The 26,159-nt window shown below is 52.8% G+C and overlaps 2 protein-coding genes and 1 long non-coding RNA gene across 5 annotated transcripts in view; all 3 read left to right on the top strand.

Annotated features, from left to right (window-relative positions):
* The window catches only part of LOC146422287 (SRC kinase signaling inhibitor 1-like), a 91,540-nt gene extending 70,531 nt beyond the window's left edge, over window positions 1–21,009 (top strand). For 2 of the 3 annotated variants that reach the window (XM_085046661.1, XM_085046658.1), the window contains exons 15-21: window positions 1,386–1,635; window positions 2,698–2,852; window positions 5,359–5,511; window positions 6,912–7,037; window positions 10,532–11,512; window positions 15,964–16,101; window positions 20,388–21,009. In XM_085046661.1, the coding sequence (XP_084902787.1) occupies window positions 1,386–1,635; window positions 2,698–2,852; window positions 5,359–5,511; window positions 6,912–7,037; window positions 10,532–11,512; window positions 15,964–16,101; window positions 20,388–20,516 (1,932 nt within the window). In that variant the 3' untranslated portion in view covers window positions 20,517–21,009. The remainder of the gene's footprint in view (window positions 1–1,385; window positions 1,636–2,697; window positions 2,853–5,358; window positions 5,512–6,911; window positions 7,038–10,531; window positions 11,513–15,963; window positions 16,102–20,387) is intronic. The other variant, XM_085046660.1, reaches the window with a different exon arrangement.
* LOC146422288 (uncharacterized) lies at window positions 18,760–19,819 on the top strand. The gene is made up of 3 exons (XR_014848206.1): window positions 18,760–18,824; window positions 18,900–19,544; window positions 19,578–19,819. It is a non-coding gene; the product is annotated as an uncharacterized LOC146422288 (long non-coding RNA).
* Window positions 21,010–23,425: 2,416 nt separating the features above from the next.
* The window catches only part of LOC146422285 (uncharacterized), a 73,882-nt gene continuing 71,148 nt past the window's right edge, over window positions 23,426–26,159 (top strand). Inside the window, exons 1-4 of the mRNA XM_085046665.1 lie at window positions 23,426–23,447; window positions 24,110–24,421; window positions 24,459–24,545; window positions 24,587–24,721. Coding sequence (XP_084902791.1) covers window positions 23,426–23,447; window positions 24,110–24,421; window positions 24,459–24,545; window positions 24,587–24,721 — 556 coding nt within the window. The remainder of the gene's footprint in view (window positions 23,448–24,109; window positions 24,422–24,458; window positions 24,546–24,586; window positions 24,722–26,159) is intronic.

Genomic DNA, 26,159 nt, shown 5'->3' with positions numbered 1-26,159 from the left:
TGGAGGAGCTGGGGGAAAATGGGGATAGGAGATGTGTTCATGCTGATCTTCCTCCATGATTTGGGGTTTTTCTGGAGGGGCTGGGGGAAAATGGGGATGGGAGATGTGTTTGTCCTGATCTTCCTCCTCGATTTGGGGTTTTTCTGGAGGGTCTCTGTACTCCCAGGGGAAATGGGGATGGGCAATGTGTTCATCCTCATCCTTCTCCTCGATTTGGGTTTTTTTCTGGAGGGTCTCTGTGCTCCCAGCTGAAAATGGGGATGGGAGATGTGTTCATCCTCATCTTCCTCCTCGATTTAGGGTTTCTGTGGAGGGTCTGTTCATCTTCCCAGGGGAAAATGGGAGCGGGATCTCTGTCCATCCTCTTCCTCCCTGATATGGGGGTTTCTCTGGAGGGTCTGTCCATGCTGTTGGCTCAAATGGGGACAGGAGCTGTGTTCATCCTCATCCTCCTCCTCCTCAATTTGGGACTCCTCCGGAGGGTCTGTCTGTGCTCCCAGGGGCAAAAAGGAATGGGATCTCTGTCCATCCTCCTCCTCCTCCTCAATGGGGTGGCTCTGGGAGCGCCTGGATCACATGGTGGGTTGTGAAATTTGGGGAGTTGGGCAAAACTGGGGACCTCCCAGCTCTTTCTGTCACTGAAACCGCTGGAAAAACAAAAACTTTCCAACAACGTTTTTTATGTTAAAGAGTCAAGGCGTTACTTTATTTTCTGGTCAGGATGTGCCACAGAAATAATTTCATCCCCACACAGCCCGGGTGTGCAGAAAGAATCATTCCAGGATGCGTTGGTTTTACAGGATTTCCCCCAAACTTTATACAGTCAGAATCCGTTTTTTTTTTTTAAATTTCAATTACTCTTTTTGAATGAGACTACAGCCTAGCTTACAAAATATGCTCCAGAGAAAATATGCTCTCTAGTTTTGAGATAGTTTACAGTTTTCTGGTTTCCTTGCTGCAAATGTTTGGTTTTTCTGCCTTGCAGGACCTAAACTAAGCTAAATATCAGACTACAAAAACTTACAAGAATTTTTACAAGAATAGTTATTTACAGTTACAATATTACAAAATATTTACAGTTACAAAATATACAATTATTTACAGTTTTACAAGAATAATGATTTAAATAATTATTTAATTATTTAACTATTATCTTGCAAGTAATTATTTACAAGGATAAAATTACAAAATTACGAGGGGCTAAGACTACAAGGGTAATCTTGCACACCCTTCATACCTTTTATACCCTTCGTAACAGGTATAAAAAAATAGGACAAGAGCTTAAAAATGCATGAAAAAGGCACAGAAAATGGCAAAAAAATTATCAAGCATCGCCTGGGCTGGGGTTCAGGGGACAGGGGCTGGAGTGAGCTCTGTGTCCGCAGGCGGCCGAGCGCGACTGGGAGGAGAAGCGCGCGGCGCTCACCCAGTACAGCGCCAAGGACATCAACCGGCTCCTGGAGGAGACCCAGGCGGAGCTGATGAAGGCGATCCCCGACCTGGAATTCACCGCCAAGCACAAGCAAACCCCCGGGAGCAGCAGCGCTGCCTCCACGCCCGAGCACAAACCCTCCAAGCCGCAGCACACCCCGAAGTCGGGGGGCAAAGGAGACCCCAACGGCCGCCGCGGGTCAGGTATGGCATGGGGAGGGTGGTGGTGACTGGATGGGTTTTCCCAAAACAGAGGTTGGATAGAGTTGAGAGAATGAAAAGCGGGTTTTTTTAGAGCAGAAATTGGTTTTTTAAAGGAAATTTTATTGATTTTTGGGTTTTAATAGATTATTTTTTGAAGGGGTTTTAGGTGCGTTTAGGGCAATCGCAGCTCACCGAAATGGACAGCAGGTCTTGAGTTTTTGATATTTAATAATTTTTATAAGGTTTTTAATATTTAATAATTTTTTATAAGGTCACGAGTTTTTCATTCTTTGTAAGTTTTTTACAAGGTCACAGTTTTTTTTCATACTTTATAACTTTTATCCATTTGCATATCGAGGTTTAATCCTCCAATTAAATCTTCAGGTGATGAAGTTAATTACACCAAATTTGCTCCCCTCAATTAATTCACTGCTGTTTCCACATTTTGGGGTCTGAGACAGTGAGATGTCCTCGAGTTTTGGGCTTATTATTAAACTCTTAATTATTAATTAAACTCTTTTAATTATTACTAAAAGAGGAATTATTTTGTCTAAAGAACATTAAGAACAGCAGCTCAGTACCCTGTATGGAGCCCAGAGTCATACACTACTCTAAATATAATAAATACAATTTTTTAGCGTAAAAAAATTGTAAAATAATATAATAAATATAATAAATATAATAAATACAATAAACAATATAATAAATATAATAAATATAATAAATACAATTTTAGCGTTTAAAAAATTTTAAAATATAATAAATATAATAAATATAATACGTATAATACATATAATAAATATAATAAATATAATAAATACAATTTTTAGCGTTTAAAAATTTTTAAAATAATATAATAAATATAATAAATATAATAAATATATGAAATATATTAAATATATTAAATATAATAAATACAATTTTTAGCATAAAAAATATAATTTTCATACACTAAAAATTACAGAATTACATGAAAAATACACGCATTAAAATCCTAACCCGCTGGGTGTCCCCAAGGCGGGACGGTCCCGCGGCGCCCTCAAGGCCACCCTTTGTCCCCAGACGAGCTGACGGTGCCGCGCTACCGCACCGAGAAACCCTCGAAATCGCCGCCGCCGCCGCCGCCCCGCCGCAGCTTCCCCTCGTCCCACGGGCTGACCACCACCCGCAGCGGCGAGGTCATTGTCACCAGCAAGAAGGAGCCCGGCTTCATGAAGGTAGGTGACCTTTCCCGCGAGAATTATTTCTCTTTTCTCCCTGTGTTTCGTAGAGAAAGATAAAGTTTGGGTGTTATTAAAAACGGAGATTTGGACGGTTCAAGGCTGGCCAGTTGGCTCAGGGGGAGGTTTTTGGACTGACCAATCTGGGTGACCTTTGAAAAGTCTATATAAGTTGGGATTAAATAATAAAATGCTCTCTTTTATGCCACACTGAGAACCTGGTCCTTTTTTCTCTGCTAGCGGCTTGACAGCGACAGGTAGGGACAGCGGGTTGGTCAGCAGCATTTCTGGAGAAGATGAAATAGGAAAGCCGTATAATTGTCTTGCATGGGAGACAGGAGTTTTATGTGTTTTTGCAGTTTGACAGACTTTAAGATAGCTAGTTCCCCAAGACTTAGTCCCGTTCGCAAGATTCTTTGATATCTGGCCGATTTGTCGAAAAAATACCATTTATTTGACACAGAACGTAACAAACATACAAACATAGAACAGATTGACACACATAGATACGCAATGAATACATAATTGCAACTCTATAATAGCTAAAAATGCAATTATGGGGTAAAACCTTGCTTGAACTATAAAGATAGTTAAAAATGCAAGAAATGCTTGCTTGAGCTATAATGCAAGTTAAGAGATGCTTGCTTGAGCTAGCTGAAATGCAAGTTAAGAAAGGTACCTATAAATTAGCCGGAATAATACAATTTAGGAAACTCAATGATCTTACCAAATCCAATTTTTGGAGCTGGAATACATTGAAATTCCTCACTCAATCCCACGGGAAGTAACACAGGGCTGCGTCCAAACCCTGGGGAGAAGACTTTCCTTCACGCTCCAATGTCCATGTAGAAAGCTTCTACCTTTCTGAGATTTCGTGAGCTTTTTATAGGATAAAAGTGTGTATTTGTAGTCACTGAAAATTTCTCACATTCTCTCTACATCCCACAGGGGAGTGTCTTTTCAGACTTTCAGTCGCCAGCACCAGGTAGCTGTTGATTAGGTTATCAACCTAAATCTGAGCCATCCATTTCCTGGGACCGATCAGGGAGAGAGAAGGGGGAGGGGGGAGCATCCTGCCACAATAATATAATTATTTTTATGATTACCTGGCAAAAAGGTGCTGAAAACAAATTCTGAGTTAGTGAATGACTAGAAAGTAATGGTGTAGCTGATTGAAAGTAATTCCCCTTTTTGATGGAACAATTCCCTCTGCCTAGGCAGGTCCAAGAGTCAGAGCAGACCTTGCCAAATTGGGTCCAAAAAGCAGTTTTTAGGGTTTAAAATATAACCCAGTATGGTAATGGGATGATTCTTATAGGTTGTGTGTAAATGTTGTAGGGTTTGGAGCTTGTTCTGGATTGGTTAATGAGAATTAGAATATTCAAAATATGGTAATGGGATGATTCTTATAGGTTGTGTGTGAATGTTGTAGGGTTTGTAGCTTGTTCTAGACTGGTTAAGGAGAATTAGAATATTCAAAATATAAGATTCTTATCGGTTGTGTGTAAATGTTGTAGGGTTTGTAGCTTGTTCTGGATTGGTTAATGAGAATTAGAATATTCAACACAGAGGATGATTTATTGTATTGTAAATGGCAAATTGGTCTCTTTTTTGCCTCTCTCTCTCTCTCTCTCACTTCTCTGACCTGCTCTGAGCTCTGTCCTGCAGCCCTGGCAGGTTTCTCACACCCACCCTCTTTCACAATAAACCCAAATGCTCTAAAATTCGAATTCAGAGATCTCTCATTTCCATTCCATCCTCACAACCAAACCCCACAGAATTCAATCCTACACACAGAATTCAATCCTACACACAGAATTCAATCTTTTCACAATAAAACCAAACACCTTTTCACAATAAACCCAAACGCTCCAAAACCCAGCTTCAGAGATCTCTCATTTCCATTCCATCCCCATAACCAAACCCCACAGAATTCAATCCTACACACAGAATTCAATCCTACACACAGAATACAGTCCTACACACAGAATTCAATCCTACAAACACCTTTTCACAACAAACCCAAATGCTCTAAAACCCGACTTCAGAGATCTCTTGGTTTCTATTCCATCCCCATAACCAAACCCCACAGAATTCAGTCCTACACACAGAATTCAATCCTACACACAGAATTCAATCCTACACACAGAATTCAATCCTACAAACACCTTTTCACAACAAACCCAAATGCTCTAAAACCCGACTTCAGAGATCTCTCGTTTCCATTCCATCCCCATAACCAAACCCCACAGAATTCAATCCTACACATATCTTTTCACAATAAACCCAAACGCTCCAAAACCCGATGTTTCCATTCCGTCCTCACAACCAAACCCCACAGAATTCCATCCTACAAACACCTTTTCACAACAAACCCAAACGCTCTAAAACCCAACTTCAGAGATCTCTCATTTCCATTCCATCCCCGTAACCAAACCCCACAGAATTCCATCCTACACAGGATGTCCCCCGGTGTCCCCTCACCACCCCGATGTCCCCACAGAAAGCAGAGTCGGAGGAGCTGGAGCCGCAGAAGCCGCAGGTGAAGCTCAGGCGGACAGTGTCCGAGGTGGTCAGGCCAGCGTCCACGCCGCCCATCATCGCCTCGGCCATCAAGGATGACGATGACGAGGACAGGATCATCGCGGAGCTGGAGGTGAGACAGGGAGGGGACATGGGACATTGGGCCTGCTCGTCACGGGGTGACAGCAGGGTGTCATTGTGATCAGGGGGTGACACCAGTCAGTGACACTGCTGGCCAGGGGACTGGTGACACTGCTTACCAGGGGACCAGTGACACTGCTGACCAGGGTGAGACCGGTGACACTGCTGGCCAGGGTGAGACTGGTGACATTGCAGGCCAGGGGACTGGTGGCACTGCTGGCCAGGGGACTGGTGACACTGCTGACCAGGGGACTGGTGACTCTGCTGGCTGGGGGACAGGTGACACTGCTGGCCAGGGGACCAGTGACACTGCTGGCCAGGTGACCAGTGACACTGCTGGCCAGGGTGGGACTGGTGACACTGCTGGCCAGGGGACTGGTGACACTGCTGGCTGGGGGATCAGTGACACTGCTGGCCAGGGTGGGACTGGTGACACTGCTGGCCAGGGTGAGACCGGTGACATTGCAGGCCAGGGGACTGGTGGCATTGCAGGCCAGGGGACTGGTGGCACTGCTGGCCAGGGGACTGGTGACCCTTCTGGCCAGGGGACTGGTGACACTGCTGGCCAGGGGACTGGTGACAGTGCTGACCAGGGGACCGGTGACACTGCTGAACAGGTGACCAGTGACACTACTGAGCAGGGGATCAGTGACACTGCTGGCCAGGGTGAGACCGGTGACATTGCAGGCCAGGGGACTGGTGGCACTGCAGGCCAGGGGATCGGTGACACTGCTGGCCAGGGGATCAGTGACACTGCTGGCCAGGGTGGGACTGGTGACACTGCTGGCCGGGGAACTGGTGACACTGCTGGCCAGGGGACTGGTGACACTGCCAGCCAGGTGACCAGTGACACTGCTGGCCAGGGTGGGACTGGTGACACTGCTATCTAGGAGACCAGTGACCCTTCTGGCCAGGGGACTGGTGACACTGCTGGCCAGGTGGCGGATTGGTGACACTGCTATCTGGGGAACCAGTGACACTGGCCAGGGCACTGGTGACACTGCTGGTGACACTGCCAGCAGCACAGGAGCTGAGGCTGCTCCTGCCAAGTGCCAACATGTCACCCACGGGACCCCAGTGCCACACTGAGCCCCCCACTGGCCCAGGTCATTGTCACCTCCCCCCAATGACCCTGTTTGACTCCCCAGGTGTTTCAGAGGAGCTCTGTCCCCCCTTGTCCCCAACCCCAGGTGTTTCAGAGGAGCTCTGTCCCCCTTTGTCCCCAACCCCAGGTGTTTCAGAGGAGCTCTGTCCCCATTTGTCCCCCCTTTGTCCCCAACCTGCCGTGTTTGACTCCCCAGGTGTTTCAGAGGAGCTCTGTCCCCCCTGTGTCCCCCCTGCAGACCCAGGTCATTGTCACCTGTCCCCAACCAGCCGTGTTTGACTCCCCAGGTGTTTCAGAGGAGCTCTGTCCCCCCTTGTCCCCCCACACCCCGCGGTGACACCCTCCAGGCCGTGTCCCCGGGCCACCCCGAGCCGTGGCCCAACGGAGCGGCGGTGGCGGCCGAAGGACGGAAGGTAACAGCTCCTCGGGGCTGCACTGTCACCGCCTTCCTCCTCTGCCTCTTCCGAGCTCACTTCCGCTGCTTCTCTCTAATTAACCGACTAATTAACGGCTTTCACCGCCTCGCTCGCGGCACTGACATGGCACCGGGCCTGGGACTAACCTAGGGTGGGGACAATCGGGCTGGGAGTGAGGGACAGGTCACCACAATGAGGGAATGGTCACTTCAGTGAGGGAATGGTCACTCCAGGGAGGGAAGGGTCACCCCAGCCAGGGAAGGGTCACCCCAGCCAGGGAAGGGTCACCCCAGCCAGGGAATGGTCACTCCAGGGAGGGAATGGTCACCACAATGAGGGAATGGTCACCTCAGCAAGGGAAGGGTCACTCCAGGGAGGGAAGGGTCACCTCAGTGAGGGAAGGGTCACTCCAGTGAGGGAAGGGTCACTCCAACGAGGGAATGGTCACTTCAGCAAGGGTCACTCCAGCCAGGGAAGGGTCACCCCAGTGATGGAAGGGTCACCTCAGTGAGGGAAGGGTCACTCCAGGGAGGGAATGGTCACCCCAGCCAGGGAATGGTCACTCCAGTGAGGGAATGGTCACTCCAGCCAGAGAAGGGTCACCACAAGGAGGGAAGGGTCACTCCAGCCAGGGAAGGGTCATCCCCGTGAGGGAAGGGTCACCTCAGTGAGGGAAGGATCACTCCAGCCAGGGAATGGTCACTCCAGCCAGGGAATGGTCACCCCAGCCAGGAAAGGGTCACCACAATGAGGGAAGGGTCACTCCAGCCAGGGAATGGTCACTCCAGCCAGGGAATGGTCACTCCAGCACCTCACCGGGCAGTGCCCACCACTCCCACACCACACTGGGTGCCCGCAGGGTGGACACTGCATGGAGATCTCACTCCGAGTGCACGGGAGGGGAAGGGTTGGGTTGGAGTTTGGGGGTTGGGATCTGCTTGGGGTCAGCGCTGGGTCTGTCCTGGCCCTGCTGACCACCACGCTGGACTCTGGGGTGGAGAGAGCCTGGAGAGGAACAGGGGTGGAGTAGAGGATGTCCAGGGTGGAGAGAGGAGCAGGAAAACATCTGGAGAGTGGACAGGACGGAGCAGGGAATGTCCAGGGTGGAGACAGCAAGAGAAAAAAGCCTGGAGAGTGGCTGGGATGGAGTAGGGAATGTCCAGAGTGGAGGAACAGGAGGAAAATGCCTGGAGAGTGGACAGGATAGAGCAGGGAATGTCCAGGGTGGAAAGAGCAGGAGGAAAATGCCTGGAGAGTGGACAGGATGGAGTAAGGAATGTCCAGGGTGGAGGAACAGCAGGAAAATATCTGGAGAGTGGCTGGGATGGAGCAGGGAATGCCAGGATGGAGACAGCAGGAGAAAAAAGCCTGGAGAGTGGACAGGATCGAGTAGGGAATGTCCAGGGTGGAAAGAGCAGGAGGAAAATGCCTGGAGAGTGGACAGGACAGAGTGGAGGATGCCCAGAGTGGAAGAACAGGAGGAAAATGCCTGGAGAGTGGACAGGATGAAGCAGGGAATGTCCAGGGTGGAAAAAACAGGGGGAAAATGCTTGGAGAGTGGACAGGATGGAGCAGGGAATGTCCAGGATGGGGACAAAGAACAGGACAAAGCTCCTGTCACACTGGAAGCAAGGGGAGCTCTGGCTCATCCTCATCTCCTGGGGAAGGTCTGGCACCTCGCAGGGTCCCGCTGGGTCTGTCCCCTCTCTGGGGACACCAAGCTGGATTGTCCCTGTCCTCCAGAGCTCGGCTGGGTCCATTTCCTGCCCCAGAGCTCGGCGGTTTCCTTCCCTCTGCAGCTCTCCCGGCTCCTCCGGCATTCCATGGATCTCCCCCGGGGCGGGAACAGGGAAGTGGGGAGGAAAAACAGCGTTTTCTGGGTTTTCTTGCTCCTCAGGGTGTCGAAGGTCGGATGCCCCCCGGCTGGGGTGGCTCAGCCATCCCACCCCAGTGCTCCCAGTTTGCACCAGTACGGGGAAATCCCGGCTGGATTGCGGCAGTGGGATTGCCAAAGGCGCTCGGAGCAACGCCGAGTTGGTTTTTGCTCTCGTGTTTTTTGCTCCGAAGGGATGGCAGGGCTGGAGGAGGGAGATGAGCTTCCCTTTCTGGTCCCTGTCTGAGCTGTCCTGATCCTGATCCTAATCCTGGTCCCGATCCCAACTGAGGTGAGGGATGGCAGGAGGGAGCTGAGCTTCCCTTTTCCCGTCCCTGTCCGAGCTGTCTTGATCCTTGTCCTTGTCCTAATCCTGGTCCTGATCCTGGTCCTGATGGATGTCAGGGCTGGAGGGAGCTGAGATTCCCTTTCCTGTCCCTGTCTGAGCTATCCTGATCCTGATCCTGATCCCAGCTGAGGTGAGGGATGGCAGGAGGGAGCTGAACTTCCCTTTCTCATCCCTGTCCGAGCTGTGGGTCCTGCTGGATGTCAGGGCTGGAGGAGAGAGCTGAGATTCTCGTTCCCATCCTGGCCCGAGCTGTCCTGGTCCTGATACTGGATCCTGATGGATGTGAAGGATGGGCAGGAGGGAGCTGAGTTTCCCTTTCCTGTCACTGTCCGAGCTGTCCTGATAGTGATCCTGATCCAGATCGTGATCCTGATCCTGATCCCGACCGAGGTGAGGGATGAGCAGGAGGGAGCTGAGCTTCCCTTTCCTGTTCCTGCCCAAGCTATCCTGATCCTGATCCTGATCCCAACTGAGGTTAGGGATGGGCAGGAGGGAGCTAAACTTCCCTTTCCCATCCCTGTCCGAGCCGTGGGTCCTGCTGGATGTCAGGGCTGGAGGAGAGAGCTGAGATTCTCTTTCCCATCCCGGCCCGAGCTGTCCTGATCCTGATCCTGATCCTAGTCCTGACCAAGGTGAGGAATGGACAGAAGGGATCTGAGCTTCCCGTTCCCATCCCTATCCAAGCTGTCCTGATCCTGATCCTGATGGACGTCAGGGCTGGAGGAGAGAGCTGAGATTCTCTTTCCCATCCCAGCCCGAGCTGTCCTGGTCCTGATACTGGATCCTGATGGATGTGAAGGATGGGCAGGAGGGAGCTGAGTTTCCCTTTCCTGTCACTGTCCGAGCTGTCCTGATCCTGATCCTGGTCCTGATCCTGATCCCGACCGAGGTGAGGGATGGCAGGAGGGAGCTGAGCTTCCATTTTCCCATCCCTGTCCGAGCTGTGGGTCCTGCTGGATGTCAGGGATGGACACCAGGGAGCTGAGCTTCCCTTTCTCATCCCTGTCCGAGCTGTCCTGATCCTTGTCCTAATCCTGGTCCTGCTGGATGTCAGGGCTGGAGCAGAGAGCTGACATTCTCTTTCCCATCCCTACCCGAGCTGTCCTGCTCCTGACGGATGTGAGGATGGACACCAGGGCGCTAAGCCCCACTCCCTCCCCAAACTCCCGCCCAGAACTCAACCCTGCCCGATCCCCAAGATCTGGCGGCACCCCGAGGTGCACATCCCGCTGCCGCCCGGCCCCTAACCTGTCTGAATTCTCTATTTAGGAGCCGCTGGCCGCGGCAGCCCCGGCGAGCCGCGCCTTCTCCCTCCCCCAGATCGTGCTCACCGAGTGGGTCTCGGAGCCTCCGTCCCCCGAAGCCGAGCCGGAGCTCTGGGCGGAACCGGGACGAGCAGGAGGGCAACCGGCGCCGCCCGAGGGGGGAAGGAGAGGCCGTGCGGAGGCTCCCGGCAGCTCCCAAAAATCTCCGCCGGCTCAGCAACCAGCCGCGCAGCCCTGCCGGGGGTTCGCTGCGACAATCCCGCATTCCCCGAGGGATCAAACGGGGGGACAAGGAGGGGACGAGGCTCTGGACGCTGCCACCGGGCCGGGGGGGAGCGGCAAGATTTGTCCCCAAAATCCTGTGGCTGCGCAGCCTCCTCGGAGCCACGGGGACAGTGCTGGCTGTGCAGCCGCCGCGCTCCGCTCGCTCGGAGCGGGGATGATTCCCCAAATTCCCGGTGATGGAGAATCCCGAGGAGGAGCCAGGCTCCTTCCCGGACACTCCTCCGGAGCTCCCAAAGCCGCGTGGAGAGAGCCGAACCCTCCAGCACCGGGAATTCCCGCGGCCGTGCGGGGAACTCCGCAAATTCCCGCAGCTCCGGGATGGCACCGAGCGGCTCCGGATACCGAGAGAGACCCCGGAGAGGAGCTCAGCAGAGGCCACTTGTCCCCCGCCGCCCCGAGCCGCAGGGACATCGCTGAGGACACCTACCAGAGGCTGGACAGCCTGGAGGAGACCATCCGCGAGCTGGAGATGACCATCAGCGAGATCAGCAGCCACCCCGCCGTGGAATTCGCCTTCCCCAAGGACTCGCTGCGACACCAGGAGGCCGAGAGAAGTCCGGGGGACCTCGGGTGCGGCAGTTGTGACGATGCCACCGCGCTGGACCTCAGCCGGGCCAAGGACGGCGCTGCCACTTCGTCCCCGAGCAGGACAAAGCCACCGCTGCTCCCCAAGCCGCAGCTGCCCCCCGGCACGGCCCAGGTTCATTTTCTCTTCTCCCCCGCGCCCTGCTCTGCCCTGGATTCGCTCTGATGTCTCTTCCTCTGCCTGCTCCCTCTCTGTGACTCCACCTGCGGGCGGAGCCGAGGTGGAAAACGGATCTTCCTTTTCTTCCCTGTCGCTTGGAGGGGTTTGGGAATGGCAGGAGAGGGAAGACGAGGTGGAAAATGAATCTTCCTTTCCTCCCTGTTGCTTGGAGAGGTTTGGGAATGGCAGGAGAGTGGAGCCGAGGTGGAAAACGAAACAAATCTTCCTTTTCTCCCTGTCGCTTGGAAGGGTTTGGGAAGGGCAGGAGAGCAGAGCCAAGGTGGAAAATTAATTTTCCATTCTTTCCTGTCACTTTGAGGGGTTTGGGAATGGCAGGAGAGGGAAGACGAGCTGGAAAACGAAACAAATCTTCCTTTTCTCCCTGTTACTTGGAAGGGTTTGGGAATGGCAGGAGAGCAGAGCCGAGGTGGAAAATGGATTTTCCTTTCCTCCCTGTCGCTTGGAGGGGTTTGGGAATGGCAGGAGAGCGGAGCCGAGGTGGAAAATGAATCTTCCTTTTCTCCCTGTCGCTTGGAGAGGTTTGGAAATGGCAGGAGAGCAGAGCCGAGGTGGAAAATGAATCTTCCTTTTCTCTCTGTCACTTGGAGAGGTTTGGGAAGGGCAGGAGAGCAGGAATGAGGGAGGCAGGAAGCGGCAGATGGAAGGACTGGCTGATCCCAGCCCGAAATTAGACCCTGGATGAGGTGGCTTCTTCCACCCTGGCAGATTTTGGGTGCTGGTGACGAACACCAGCTCCACGAAGGACATCCCGCGGGATCGGAGAGCATCCCACAGGATCAGCTGAAGGGCTCCGCGTGCCCAAACCGCCCTGATTTCCCCCATTTTCCATAAAAACCCTCTCCTGCCGAGCGGCAGCCGGAGCCTGGCAGATGTTCCTCCTAATTACACCGCAGCGCCGGCTCCCCGAAGCCATCCCAAATTGCTTCCTGCTGGAATCCAGCTGGATATCTGGGAAAAAACAGGGAAGGGGGAAAAAACGATGTCAACCTGCTCCTTTATTAACAACCAGCGCTGAGGGAATAAATCTCCTTTTCCATCCGGAGCTGTTCTCTCCTCCCTCGGGTGAACGAGCTGCAGTTTTTCCTGCTGGTTTTTTTTTTCCCGGGAAATGGGAATTGGAGCTGCGGGATGGATTTAGGGCTGGATTTATGGATTTATGGCTCAGGGTTAGGCGGGAGAGTCCTGAAGCAGGGCGGGGCAGGGCAGGGGTGGTGCCACATTCCAAGGATTCTGCGTGGCTTGGGAAGATTCCCAGCGCTTGGAATGCCGCGGGTGGTGCGGCGCAGGAATATTTGGGATTTTTGGGGATTTCCCAGCGCCAGGATTTGGACTCTGGTGATCCTCGTGGGTCCTTCTAGCTCAGGATATTCCATGATTTTATGGTTTCTTCATGCTGTGGGGAGCAGGAATCCCTCAGGTCTCTCCAGCTCAGGATATTCCATGATTTTATGGTTTCCTCCTGCTGTGGGGTGCAGAAATCGCTCATGTCCCTCCCAGCCCAGGATATTCCATGATTTTATGGTTTCTCCATTCTGTGGGGTGCAGGAACCCCTCGAGTCCTTTCTAGCTTAGAATATTCCATATTTTATGGTTTCCTCGTGCTGTGGGGTGCAGGAATCCCTCAGGTCTCTCCCAGCTGAAGATATTCCATGATTTTATGATTTCCTCATGCTGTGGGATGCAGAAATCCCTCATGTCCAGCTGAGGATATTCCATATTTTATGATTTCCTCGTGCTGTGGGGCACAGAAAACCCTCAGATCTCTCCCAGCTCAGGATATTCCACGATTTTATGGTTTCCTCATGCTGTGGGATGCAGAAATCCCTCATGTCCAGCTCAGGATATTCCATATTTTATGGTTTCCTCATGCTGTGGGGTGCAGGAATCCCTCATGTCCACCTGAGGATATTCCATATTTTATGGTTTCCTCGTGCTGTGGGGCACAGAAAACCCTCAGATCTCTCCCAGCTGAGGATATTCCATATTTTATGGTTTCCTCGTGCTGTGGGGCACAGAAAACCCTCAGATCTCTCCCAGCTCAGGATATTCCATATTTTATGGTTTCTTCTTGCTGTGGAGCATAGGGATCCCTCAGCTTCCTCCCAGCTCAGGATATTCCATTTTTTTTTTTGTTTCCTCATACTGTGGGGTGCAGGAATCCCTTGAGTCCTGTCCAGCTCAGGATATTCCATGATTTTATGGTTTCCTCCTGCTGTGGGGTGCAGAAATCCTTCAGGTCCAGCTGAGGATATTCCATATTTTAAGGTTTCCTCGTGCTGTGGGGAGCAGGAATCCCTCGAGTCCTTCCCAGCTCAGGATATTCCATGATTTTATGGTTTCCTCATGCTGTGGGGGGCAGGAATCCCTCGAGTCCCTCCCAGCTCAAGATATTCCATATTTTATGGTTTCCTCATGCTGTGGAACACAGGAACCTCTCAGGTCTCTCCCAGCTCAGGATATTCCATGATTTTATGGTTTCCTCGTGCTGTGAGGTGCAGAAATCCCCTGAATCCCTTCCAGCTTATGGTTTCCTCGTGCTGTGGGGAGCAGAAATCCCTCAGGTGTCTCCCAGCTCAGGATATTCCATGATTTTATGGTTTCTCCATTCTGTGGGGTGCAGGAACCCCTCAGGTCTCTCCCAGTTCAGGATATTCCATGATTTTATGGTTTCTCCATTCTGTGGGGCACAAGAACCCCTCGAGTCACATCCAGCTGAGGATATTTCATATATTATGATTTCTTCATGCTGTGGGGTGCAGAAATCCCTCATGTCCACCTGAGGATATTCCATATTTTATGGTTTCCTCGTGCTGTGGGGCACAGAAAACCCTCAGATCTCTCCCAGCTCAGGATATTCCATATTTTATGGTTTCCTCATGCTGTGGGGCACAAGAACCCCTCGGGTCACATCCAGCTCAGGATATTCCATGATTTTATGGTTTCCTCGTGCTGTGAGGTGCAGAAATCCCCTGAATCCCTTCCAGCTTATGGTTTCCTCGTGCTGTGGGGAGCAGAAATCCCTCAGGTGTCTCCCAGCTCAGGATATTCCATATTTTCCTCATGCTGTGGGGTGCAGAAATCCCTCAGGTCTCTCCCAGCCCAGGATATTTCATTATTTTATTTTTTTCCTCATGCTGTGGGGTGCAGAAATCCCTCATGTCCCTCCCAGCTCAGGGTATTCCATGATTTTTTGGTTTCCTCATGCTGTGGAACACAGGAACCTCTCAGGTCTCTCCCAGCTCAGGTTATTCCATGATTTTATGGTTTCCTCGTGCTGTGAGGTGCAGAAATCGCTCATGTCCAGCTCAGGATATTCCATATTTTATGGTTTCCTCATGCTGTGGGGAGCAGAAATCCCTCAGGTCTCTCCCAAATCAGGATATTCCATGATTTTATGATTTCCTCGTGCTGTGGGGTGCAGGAATCGCTCATGTCCCTCCCAGCCCAGGATATTCCATGATTTTATGGTTTCTCCATTCCGTGGGGTGCAAGAACCCCTCGAGTCACATCTAGCTGAGGATATTCCATGATTTTATGGTTTCCTCTTGCTGTGAGGAGCAGGAATCCCTCAGGTCCCTCCCAGCTCAGGATATTCCATGATTTTATGGTTTCCTCATGCTGTGGGGGGCAGGAATCCCTCGAGTCCCTCCCAGCTCAAGATATTCCATATTTTATGGTTTCCTCCTGCTGTGGAACACAGGAACCTCTCAGGTCTCTCCCAGCTCAGGATATTCCATGATTTTATAGTTTCCTCGTGCTGTGAGGAGAAAAAAAAAAATCAGAAATCCCCTGAATCCCTTCCAGCTTATGGTTTCCTCGTGCTGTGGGGAGCAGAAATCCCTCAGGTCTCTCCCAGCCCAGGATATTTCATTATTTTATTTTTTTCCTCATGCTGTGGGGTGCAGAAATCCCTCATGTCCCTCCCAGTTCAGGATATTCCATGATTTTATGGTTTCCTCCTGCTGTGGGGCACAGAAACCCCCCATCTCCCACCCGTGGGGACCACCGAGGATCCCAGAGCACCCACGGATTTCCCAACCTCGGGAACAAGCCACGGGACAGTCAGGAGTGTCCCCGGGGTGTCCCCGGCACGGGGAAAGGGGGACACGCGGCGCCGCTCTGGCCACTCTGTACCCTCACCTCCTCAATAAACTCCTCTGTAATTCCCACCTGGAATCTGCTTCTCTCTCGGGTGTCCTCCTCCCGCCCCTCGGTGTCCCGATGTCTGCCCTAAACCCCCTCTCGGGTGCCTGCCGGTAAGTCGCGGTGTCATTGTCACCACGTGCTGGCGGGGATGTCGCACCTCCAGGCGCCCAGCGGTGCCGGCAGGGGTTCCTCCGGGCGGTTTTAACCCGTTTTTTCCCGCGGATTTTGTGTCCCCGCAGAGCGGTGGGGTGTCCATCCCGGCCATGAAGGTGGTGAACCCGGCGGCGCGGCTGAAGCAGGGCCAGCAGGGCAGCCCCGACAAGGGCAAACACGTCAAGCAGCGCATGGAGTACATGCGGATCCAGGGCCAGCAGCAGGTACTCCACCCCTAGAGCTGTCCCCGCGGGGCTGGCGGTGTCCCCCGAGGCCGGGGACATCGGCGGGGTGGCGGTTTTTGGGGGCGGGGGTGGCGGTTTTTGGGGACTGGGGTGGCGGTTTTTGGGTACTGGGGTGGCGCTGTCGCGGTGGCGCTTTTGGTTTGGTTGAGCCACGGAGGGGTTGGGGACGAAGGGATGTGGCTGTGGTGGTGCAGGAGGAGTTTTTGTCACACTGTGGGACTGTGTGGCTTTGGGGACAAAGGGATGTGACCGTGGTGGTGCAGGAGGGGTTTTGTCACACTGTGGGACTGTTGGGGACAGGGATGTGGCTGTGGCAGTGCAGGAGGGGTTTTGTCACACTCTGGGACTGTGTGGCTTTGGGGACAAATGGATGTCACCGTGGAGGTGCAGGAGGGGCTTTTGTCACACTCTGGGACTGTGTGGCTGTTGGGGACAAAGGGATGTGACCATGGTGGTGCAGGAGGAATTTTTGTCACACTGTGGGACTGTGTGGCTTTGGGGACGAAGGGATGTGGCTGTGGTGGTGCAGGAGGGGTTTTTGTCACACTCTGGGACTGTTGGGGACAAAGGGATGTGATCGTGACAATGCAGGAGGGGTTTTGTCACATTCTGGGACTGTTGGGGACAAACGGATGTGACTGTGGTAATGCAGGAGGAGTTTTTGTCACACTCTGGGACTGTGTGGCTTTGGGGACAAATGGATGTCACCGTGGTGGTGCGGGAGGGGTTTTTGTCACATTCTGGGACTGTTGGGGACAAAGGGATGTGGCTCTGGCGACGCAGGAGGGGTTTTTGTCACACTCTGGGACTGTTGGGGACAAAGGGATGTGACCGTGGTGGTGCAGGAGGGGTTTTGTCACACTCTAGGACTGTTGGGGACAGGGATGTGACCATGGCAATGCTGGAGGAGTTTTTGTCACATTCTGGGACTGTTGGGGACAGGGATGTGACCGTGGTGGTGCAGGAGGGGTTTTTGTCACATTCTGGGACCGTTGGGGACAGGGATGTGACCGTGGAGGTGCAGGAGGGTTTTTGTCACATTCTGGGGCTGCTGGGGACAAAGAGATGTCACCATGGTGGTGCAGGAGGGGTTTTTGTCACACTCTGGGACTGTGTGGCTTTGGGGACAAAGGGATGTCACCGTGGTGGTGCAGGAGGGTTTTTGTCACATTCTGGGACTGTTGGGGACAAAGGGATGTGATCGTGACAATGCAGGAGGGCTTTTTGTCACACTCTGGGACTGTGTGACTCTTGGGGACAGGGATGTCACCATGGAGGTGCAGGAGGGGTTTTGTCACATTCTGGGACTGTGTGGCTACTGGGGACAGGGATGTGACCGTGGTGGTGCAGGAAGGGTTTTGTCACATTCTGGGACTGTTGGGGACAAAGGGATGTGATCGTGACAATGCAGGAGAGGTTTTTGTCACACTCTGGGACTGTTGGGGACAGGGATGTGACCGTGGTGGTCTAGGAGGGATTTTGTCACATTCTGGGACTGTTGGGGACAGGGATGTGATCATGGTGGTGCAGGAGGGGTTTTTGTCACACTGTGGGACTGTTGGGGACAAAGAGATGTGGCTGTGGCATTGCAGGAGGGGTTTTGTCACACTCTTGGACTGTGTGACTGTTGGGGACAAAGGGATGTGACCGTGGTGGTGCAGGAGGAGTTTTTGTCACACTCTGGGACTGTGTGGCTTTGGGGACAAATGGATGTCACCGTGGTGGTGCAGGAGGGGTTTTGTCACACTCTGGGACTGTTGGGGACAAAGAGATGTGACCGTGGCGGTGCGGGAGGGGTTTTTGTCACATTCTGGGACTGTTGGGGACAAAGGGATGTGGCTCTGGCGACGCAGGAGGGGTTTTTGTCACACTCTGGGACTGTGTGGCTGTTGGGGACAAAGGGATGTGACCGTGGTGGTGCAGGAGGGGTTTTGTCACACTCTAGGACTGTTGGGGACAGGGATGTGACCATGGCAATGCTGGAGGAGTTTTTGTCACATTCTGGGACTGTTGGGGACAGGAATGTGACCGTGGTGGTGCAGGAAGGGTTTTGTCACACTCTGGGACTGTTGGGGACAAAGGGACGTGGCTGTGACAACGCAGGAGGGGTTTTTGTCACATTCTGGGACTGCCATGGCTGTTGGGGTCAGAGATGTGACTGTGGTGGTACAAGAGGGGTTTTTGTCACATTCTGGGACTGTTGGGGACAAAGGGATGACACCGTGGTGGTGCAGGAGGGCTTTTTGTCACATGGCTGCTGGGGACAGGGATATGACCTCGTGCTGAGTCACAAACTCCTCGGTGAAGCCACAGCCGTTTGTCCCCCAGCCCCGGGTGTCACCCTGACGGGGTGGCTGAGCCGCGGTGTTGTCCCCTCACCCCGGGGGACAGTGACACCTCCTTGGCTGCGGTGACACGTGTGACAGAGCTCCAGGAATGGGATCTGGCAGGGAATTCCCTCCCGGGGCTGAGCGTTTGGGGACAGAGGGCACAGAGGTGCACAGAAGCAGCTGGCGGGTGTCACAGGCGGGGTGGTGGCACTGGGACAGTGTTGGGGACAGAGGGCACAGAAGTGCACAGAAGCAGCTGGCGGGTGTCACAGGCGGGGTGGTGGCACTGGGACAGTGTTGGGGACAGAGGGCACAGAGGTGCACAGAAGCAGCTGGCGGGTGTCACAGGCGGGGTGGTGGCACTGGGACAGTGTTGGGGACAGAGGGCACAGAAGTGCACAGAAGCAGCTGGCGGATGTCACAGGTGGGGTGGTGGCACTGGGACAGTGTTGGGGACAGGGTGAGAGGCCACAGCAGCTGGAAGAGATGCATTATGGGATGGGATGGGACAATGGGACAATGGGACAATGGGACAATGGGACACAGCATGTCCCTCACCCACCACTGCCCCCTCCCCACCCCAGCAGCTCCTGCTGCAGGTGACAAAGCTCCCCCAGCCCTGTCCCTGCTGTCACCCCACGCATTCCCGGCCACCTCAGGCCACCGCCCAGGGGGTCACGGCCACCTGGCTGTCCTCCCTCCCTCCCTGCTGACCTCCCCTCCCCTCTCCCCTCCCCTCAGCAGCACCACGAGTGGTTTCACCTCCTCCTCCTCCTCCTCCTCCTCAATCTGTGTCTCAATCCCATTCCCACCAACCAAACCATCCGATAAAAACCCAAATCTGCTCATTCTGGTGGATCCATCAGCCCCGTGGGGTGAACAGGATTTTTTTCCCGGCTGTTCAGAGGGTTTTTTGGGGTGGATTTCGTGGGATTTGGGCAAATGTGGAATGAGCAAAATGGGTATTTCTCTGCCCCTCCTGGCAAGAAGGGTCAATCCCATTCCCAAGCGGAAAAACTGAATTGAAATTAAATTCAGAGTTCATCTCAGAGCTCGGGGTGTCCCTGACTGTCCCCTGACTGTCCCCTGACTGTCTCCTGACTGTCCCCTGACTGTCCCCTGCAGAGGACAGGCTTGTCCCACCCCGTGGAATCAGGGACAGTTCCCTCTGGCTTCCCCACCGACTGGACACTGGACAATCTGCCACCAAGTCCCCTCCCCCGGAGGCCACCGAGCAGCACAGCCAGCTCTGCTCGGTGTCACCGGTGTCCTCCTCACCCCCGTGGCACCGTCAGTCCCCAGGTGTCCTCGCTGGGGTGGCTTTCCCGTGTCACTTTTGTCACCTCGTGGAGGATTTGGCCATGTCCTCCTCCGTATTCCCTGAGGGAATTTGGAGCCTGAAGGGGTTTGGGGACATCATTTCCTCCTGGCTGGGCTGTGTCCCCGTCGTGGTGACACCCTGGAGTGGTGGCACGGGGGGGGAGGGGACAGGGACAGGGTGGGCACTGTCACCCTCGGGCGCCGCCGAGGCTCCACCCGCTCTAACACCACCCTTCTTGTCCCCCCTGTGCCTCCCCCGTGTCCCCTGTGCCCCCCGCCTGTGTGTCCCTCTGTGTCCCCTTGTCCGTCCGTCCGTGTGGGGATGTCCCCTGCCCGTGCAGTGACACGTGGGACCCGCTCTTGTCGCGCTCTTTGTGGTGGCCTTTTCCAGCTGCTTGACCTCGGGCCGTGACTCAGTGCTGCTTCTGAACGAACTCTGTTTGCTTCTCGGTCGTTTTGGGTTTTTTTTTTTCCTTTTCCTGTCCTCGTTTTTTTTCCCGTTTTTCCTTATTTCCTCCTTTTTTTTCCGACTTTTTTTTTTTCTGGACTCTCCACCCCTTCCTCCTCCTCCTCCTCCTCCTCCTCGTCCTCCTTGAATCTTACTTTTCTTTCCAGGCCACTAGACCATCTAAAGAGGCCAGCGAGACCTCCTCCCCCTCGGTCTCGGAAAAACCCGCAGCTGGCAGAACCTCCATCCCCGTATTGACTTCCTTTGGGGCCAGGAACTCCTCCATCTCATTCTGAGCCAACTCCTCCTCTCTTCCTCCTCGGCCTCCTCTTCCTCCCTGCGACTCGAGGCGCCCCGGAGGGCGATTCGTCACTCGCTGTCCCCTCCTCTTTCCGTTCGAGTCACTGTTGGGTTTTTTTTTTTTTTTTTTTTTCTGTCGCCTCCGCTCCGCTCCACGTGTCGCCTCGGCCCGACTTTGTGTCCCCTCCCGCTCCGCCATGGCCAACCAGCCACTTTCTGTTTTTTTCTCTCTCTTTTTTTTCTCCTTTTTTTCCCCTTTTCCCTCTGGATCGCTGTCGGTTTGGTTTATTTTCCCCTTTCCCCTTTTTTCCCCGTTTTTTGGGTTTTTTCCCCCATTTATTTAAGAGCTCTCCGAGCTTCTCCCCACCAACATCCAGCCGGGAGCGACTTCCAGCTCGGAAAACCGGGAAGCAGCGACAGCCGAGGACACCGCCGAGCGCCACCGCCTTGTCGCCGCAGGAGGAGAGGACACCCCGCCGCTCGGTGGCCGACGGCTCGGGGCCACCGCGGGTCGCTGTCGCCGCTGTCGCCGCTGCGCCGGTGTCGCCGCGAGGTCCCCGCGAGTGTCGCAGGGGGCGCAGGGTGCGGCTGTGAACTGGGGAGGGGGCGCGGTGATGCCGGGGGGGGGGTGATGTCGCCTGTTGTCGCCGCGCTGTCCCCGAGGGGAGGGGACAGGTGGGGGGGACGGTGACCGCGAGTCTCCCGGGGGAGCGGCCCCGGCCTGGGGGGGAGTGGGAGGGTGGTGTGTGGGGAGGTGCTGGCGGAGCGGTGAGGCAGGTGTGTCCAGGTGTGCTACAGGTGTGCCCCAGGTGTGCTACAGGTGTGACCCAGGTGTGCTCAGGTGTGCCCCAGATGTGCCCCAGGTGTGCACAGGTGTACCCCAGGTGTGACCAGGTGTGCTCTAGGTGTGCCCAGGTGTGCAGAGGTGTGCTCCAGGTGTGACACAGGTGTGCCCAGGTGTGCCCCAGGTGTGCACAGGTGTACCCAGGTGTACCCCAGGTGTGCCCAGGTGTACCCAGGTGTGAGCCAGGTGTGCTCAGGTGTACCCAGGTGTGCACAGGTGTGCTCCAGGTGTGCCCAGGTGTGCCCAGGTGTATCCAGCTGTGCCCAGGTGTGCCCAGGTGCACCCAGGTGTGCTCCAGGTGTGCTCCAGGTGTTCCCCAGGGGTATCCAGGTGTATCCAGGTGTGCACTAGGTGTACCCAGGTGTACCCAGCTGTGCCCAGGTGTGCCCAGGTGTACCCAGCTGTATCCAGCTGTACCCCAGCTGTGCCCAGGTGTGCCCAGGCGTACCCAGCTGTGCCCAAGGTGTGCCCAGGTGTTCCCCAGGTGTGTCTAGCTGTGCCCAGGTGTGCCCCAGGCGTGCACTAGGTGTACCCAGCTGTGCCCAGGTGTACCCAGCTGTGCCCCAGCTGTGCCCAGGTGTATCCAGGTGTGCCCAGGTGTATCCAGCTGTGCCCAGGTGTTCCCCAGGTGTGCCCAGGTGTGCCCCAGGCGTGCACTAGGTGTATCCAGCTGTGCCCCAGGTGTGCCCAGGTGTACCCAGCTGTTCCCCAGGTGTATCCAGCTGTGCCCAGGTGTGCCCAGGTGTGCCCAGGTGTGCCCAGGTGTCGAACACCAGATCCAATCACTCCTTCCGCTCTCTGCTTCGCCCTTGGGTTGATCGTTTGGAGTTTTTTTTTTTTCCCTTAAATTTTTTAATTTCAATTCCTTTTTTGTTTTTCCTTCCTTTCCCTCCCCAAACCCCTTTTCCCTCCGTTTCAGGTTATATTTTTGGGTTTTTTGGGTTTTTTGGGTGTTTTTTTTTCTTTTTGTATCTCGATCATTTTTGTACAGAAGAAACGAGAGCCTTTTTTTGGATAACGAAGAGAAAAAAAAAAAACACGAGGAAAAAAAAAACAAAAAAAAAAAGTACAAAAAAGCCAAAAAACGAAAAGAGACCAAAAAAAAAAAAAGGTAAAAAAAAAGGTAAAAAAAAAAAATTAAAAAAAAATCATGATGCAATTTCTTTGGATTGCGAAAAAAAAAAGCAACTCTTTACATTTAAGTGAAGTGTCTTAACATTTTATATTGTTTTAAAAAATATATTTACATATTATATATATATAATATACGTAATATAAATCTATATATAAATATTTAAAAGAGGGGAAAGAGGAAAAAAAAAAAAAAAGAAAATTAAAAAAAAAGAGAAATAAATCACATCCGGTATAATTTAGGGTTGGATTTCAATCCCTGCTTAGGTTCAGAGCTCCTCGCGCTGAGTCCCCAACCTCTGTCCTTGTCCCCAGCCCTGTCCCCAGGTCCTGGTGGCCCTGGGGACATCGCCACCCCAGTGCCAGCAGCAATAGCGAGTCACTCGATGCGTCGGGAATTAATTTAATTTTAATTAATTATGGTTTTTTTTTCTTTCTCGGTACCAAAGTGAATTCAGTGTAGCAAAGCTTCTGAGGCCAGGTGGGGGGTGACCCGGCGTTGTCACCTGCTGTCACCGCGGCCACCCGCAGGGCGCTGTCACCTCGGGTCAGCCTGGGGGAGGCGGTGGTGGTGTCGCCCTAGGGTGGGGAGGTGACAAGTGCCACCTCTGTGGGGACACCTAAATGGGGTGGTGACAATTGCCATCCTCTATGGGGACACCCAGATGGGGTGGTGACAATTGCCATCCTCTAGGGGGACACCCAAATGGGGCGGTGACAATTGTCACCTCCTGTGGGGATGTCGGTGGAAATGTCATTGGGGTGACAAGTGTCACCTCTATGGGGACACCCAAATGGGGACACCCACAGAAATGTCATGGAGAGGTGACAAGTGCCACCCCTGTGGGGATATCGGTGGAAGTGTCATGGGGTGACAATTGCCACCTCTATGGGGACACCCAAATGGGGAGGTGACAATTGCCATCCTCCATGGGGACACCCAAATGGGACGGTGACGATTGCCACCTCCTGTGGGGACATCTGTGGAAATGTCACAGGGGTGACAATTGCCACCTCTATGGGGACACCCAAATGGGGCAGTGACAATTGTCACCTCCTGTGGGGACATCGATGAAAATGTCGTGGGGGTGACAATTGCCATCCTCAATGGGGACATCCAAAACAACGACAAGCGGGGTGACAAGTGCCACCTCTGTGGGGACATCCACAAAAATGTCATTGCGAAGTGACAATTGCCACCCCCTTTGGGGACATCCACAGAAATGCCATGGTGGGGGGTGCTGTCCTTAGTGCCACCCCTGTGTCCCCATCTCAATGTCCCCACCACGGTGTTCCCACCTCAGTGTCCCCACCCCAGTGTCCTCATCCTGGTGTCCCCATCTCGATGTCCCCATCCCAGTGTCCCCATCCTGGTGTCCCCATCCCAATGTCCCCATCTCGGTGTCCCCCCAACAATGTCCCCATCTCGATGTCCCCATCCAGGTGTCCCCACCATGATGTCCCCACCTCGTTGTCCCCATCTCAATGTCCCCACCTCGGTGTCCCCACCCCGGTGGCACAGAGCTGTCACAAATTTTGGGATGTGTCCATCCTGGTGCCCCCACCCTGCCACTTTGTCCCCACCTCGTGCAGAGCCGGGGAGGTGACACTGAGGTGACATCACCGAACCAAGTGGTGACATCACCAAACCAGGCGGTGACATCACCAAACCAGGCGGTGACATCACCAAACCGAGCGGTGACATTGCCAAACCAAGCGGTGACATCACCAAACCAGGCGGTGACATCACCAAACCAGGTGATGACATTGCCAAACCAAGCAGTGACATCACCAAACCAGGAGGTGACATCACCAAACCAGACGATGACATCGCCAAACCAGGCAGTGACATCACCAAACCAAGTGGTGACATTGCCAAATCAGGAGGTGACATCACCAAACCAAGCGGTGACATCGCCAAACCAGGTGATCACCAAACTAGGTGGTGACATCCCCAAATCAGGCAGTGACATCACCAAACCAGGAGGTGACATCACCAAACCAGGCAGTGACATCACCAAACCAAGCGGTGACATTGCCAAATCAGGAGGTGACATCACCAAACCAAGCGATGACATCACCAAACCAGAGGTGACATCGCCAAACCAGGCGGTGACATCGCCAAATCAGGAGGTGACATCACCAAACCAAGTGGTGACATCGCCAAACCCGGCGGTGACATCACCAAACCAGGCGGTGACATCACCAAACCAGGAGGTGACAGCGGTGACACAGGAGGTGACAACGCCGGGTCGGGGGGTTGTGCCAACCCCCCGAATGTCCCCAAACCCCCTCGGCCACCCCTTTTCCCGGCTGGTGTCCCCGTGAGCGTGATGTCCCCGCGTGTGTGCGTCTGTCCCCTTCATGGCATCGTGCAAATCCCTTCGCCGAAAAGCGAGGGGACAAAAAAAAAAATAAAATAATTAAAAAATTTTAAGTAAATACCGACTCGGTTCTGCTCGGAACCGAGCGAAAAAAGAGCGGAAAAAATGACCAAAAAATGACAAAAAAATGACAAAAAAATGACAAAAAAAGGACAAAAAAATGGCAAAAAAAATGAGGAAAAAGTGTAAAAAAAAAATTGCTAAAAAAAGGTGAAATCCAAACCTGCATGTGTCGGAGCTGCATGCGCTCCCCGCTTTACTCGTCTGGATGTTGTTTCGAAAAGAAAATAAAATTTAAAAAATTTTAAAAAAAAGGCTGCGACTCTGAAAAGGACAAAAAATAAAAAGTGACAAGAAGAAGAAGGAAAAAAATGGAAAAAAAAAGGGAAAAAAATGGAAAAAAGGGAAAAAATGGAAAAAAAAGGGGAAAAAAATGGAAAAAATTCCGGATTTCTGATTCTCTTTAAAAGCTGTTTTGGGGTTTCTACGCCGTCGTTTGTCTCTCTTTTTCTCTCTCTCTCTCTCTCTTCTTCCGCATGAATTTTTTCTCGTGGATTGTTTTAAAAAAGGAAAAAAAAATAATAATAAAAAAAGAAAAAACGGCAAAAAAAAGTTTTTAAAAAAAGTCGAAAACGGAGGGGAAAAAAATAAGAAAAAAATAAAAATAACTCTCTGCCTCTTTTTTTCTCTCTTTCCGGCATTTTTTTCCCACTTTTTTTTCCCTCCTCTGAATTAGGAATTTTTATCTCGTTGTGACCCGGATGAGACATTCCCAATTTTGTCATTTCTTCCCCCAAAATTCATTAAAAAAATTAGAATAAATCCTTTTAGGGATAAATCCTTCCAGGAATAAAAAATCCCCACACTGACAAATTTGGGATCCCAGCACAGATTTCCCCCCAAAAAAATTAATTAACACCAACAAAACCTCGAATAACCAGTTTATTTCCAATATATAGACCAGGACTGGAGGTTGGGGGCAAAGCTGGGATTTTTTTGGGTCTGTTTGGAGGATTTTTTGGGTCTGTTTTGGGGTTTTTTTTGCGGTTTTGGGGTCGGGAATGGGGTGGGAGGGACCGAGGGGACATGCAGGAGGGTTGAAAAAGTCACCACTGGTCCAGCACGTCCCCCTGCTCGGGGTTGGCCTTTCCTCTGAGCAAAACTTCTTAAAAAAATCCTTATAAATCCTTTGGGATATGTTACAGGGGTGGAGATGATATTTACAGGGGGGAAAAAAACGAAAAAAAACCCCAAAAAAATCGAAAAAGTCGAAGAAAAAC

Source organism: Lichenostomus cassidix, unplaced genomic scaffold (genome assembly GCF_008360975.1).
Source record: "Lichenostomus cassidix isolate B80296 unplaced genomic scaffold, HeHo_3.0 HiC_scaffold_789, whole genome shotgun sequence".
Lineage (NCBI taxonomy): Eukaryota > Metazoa > Chordata > Aves > Passeriformes > Meliphagidae > Lichenostomus > Lichenostomus cassidix.
The sequence above is the reverse complement of the archived record's forward strand: the minus strand, read 5'-3'. Positions and strand labels throughout refer to the sequence as shown.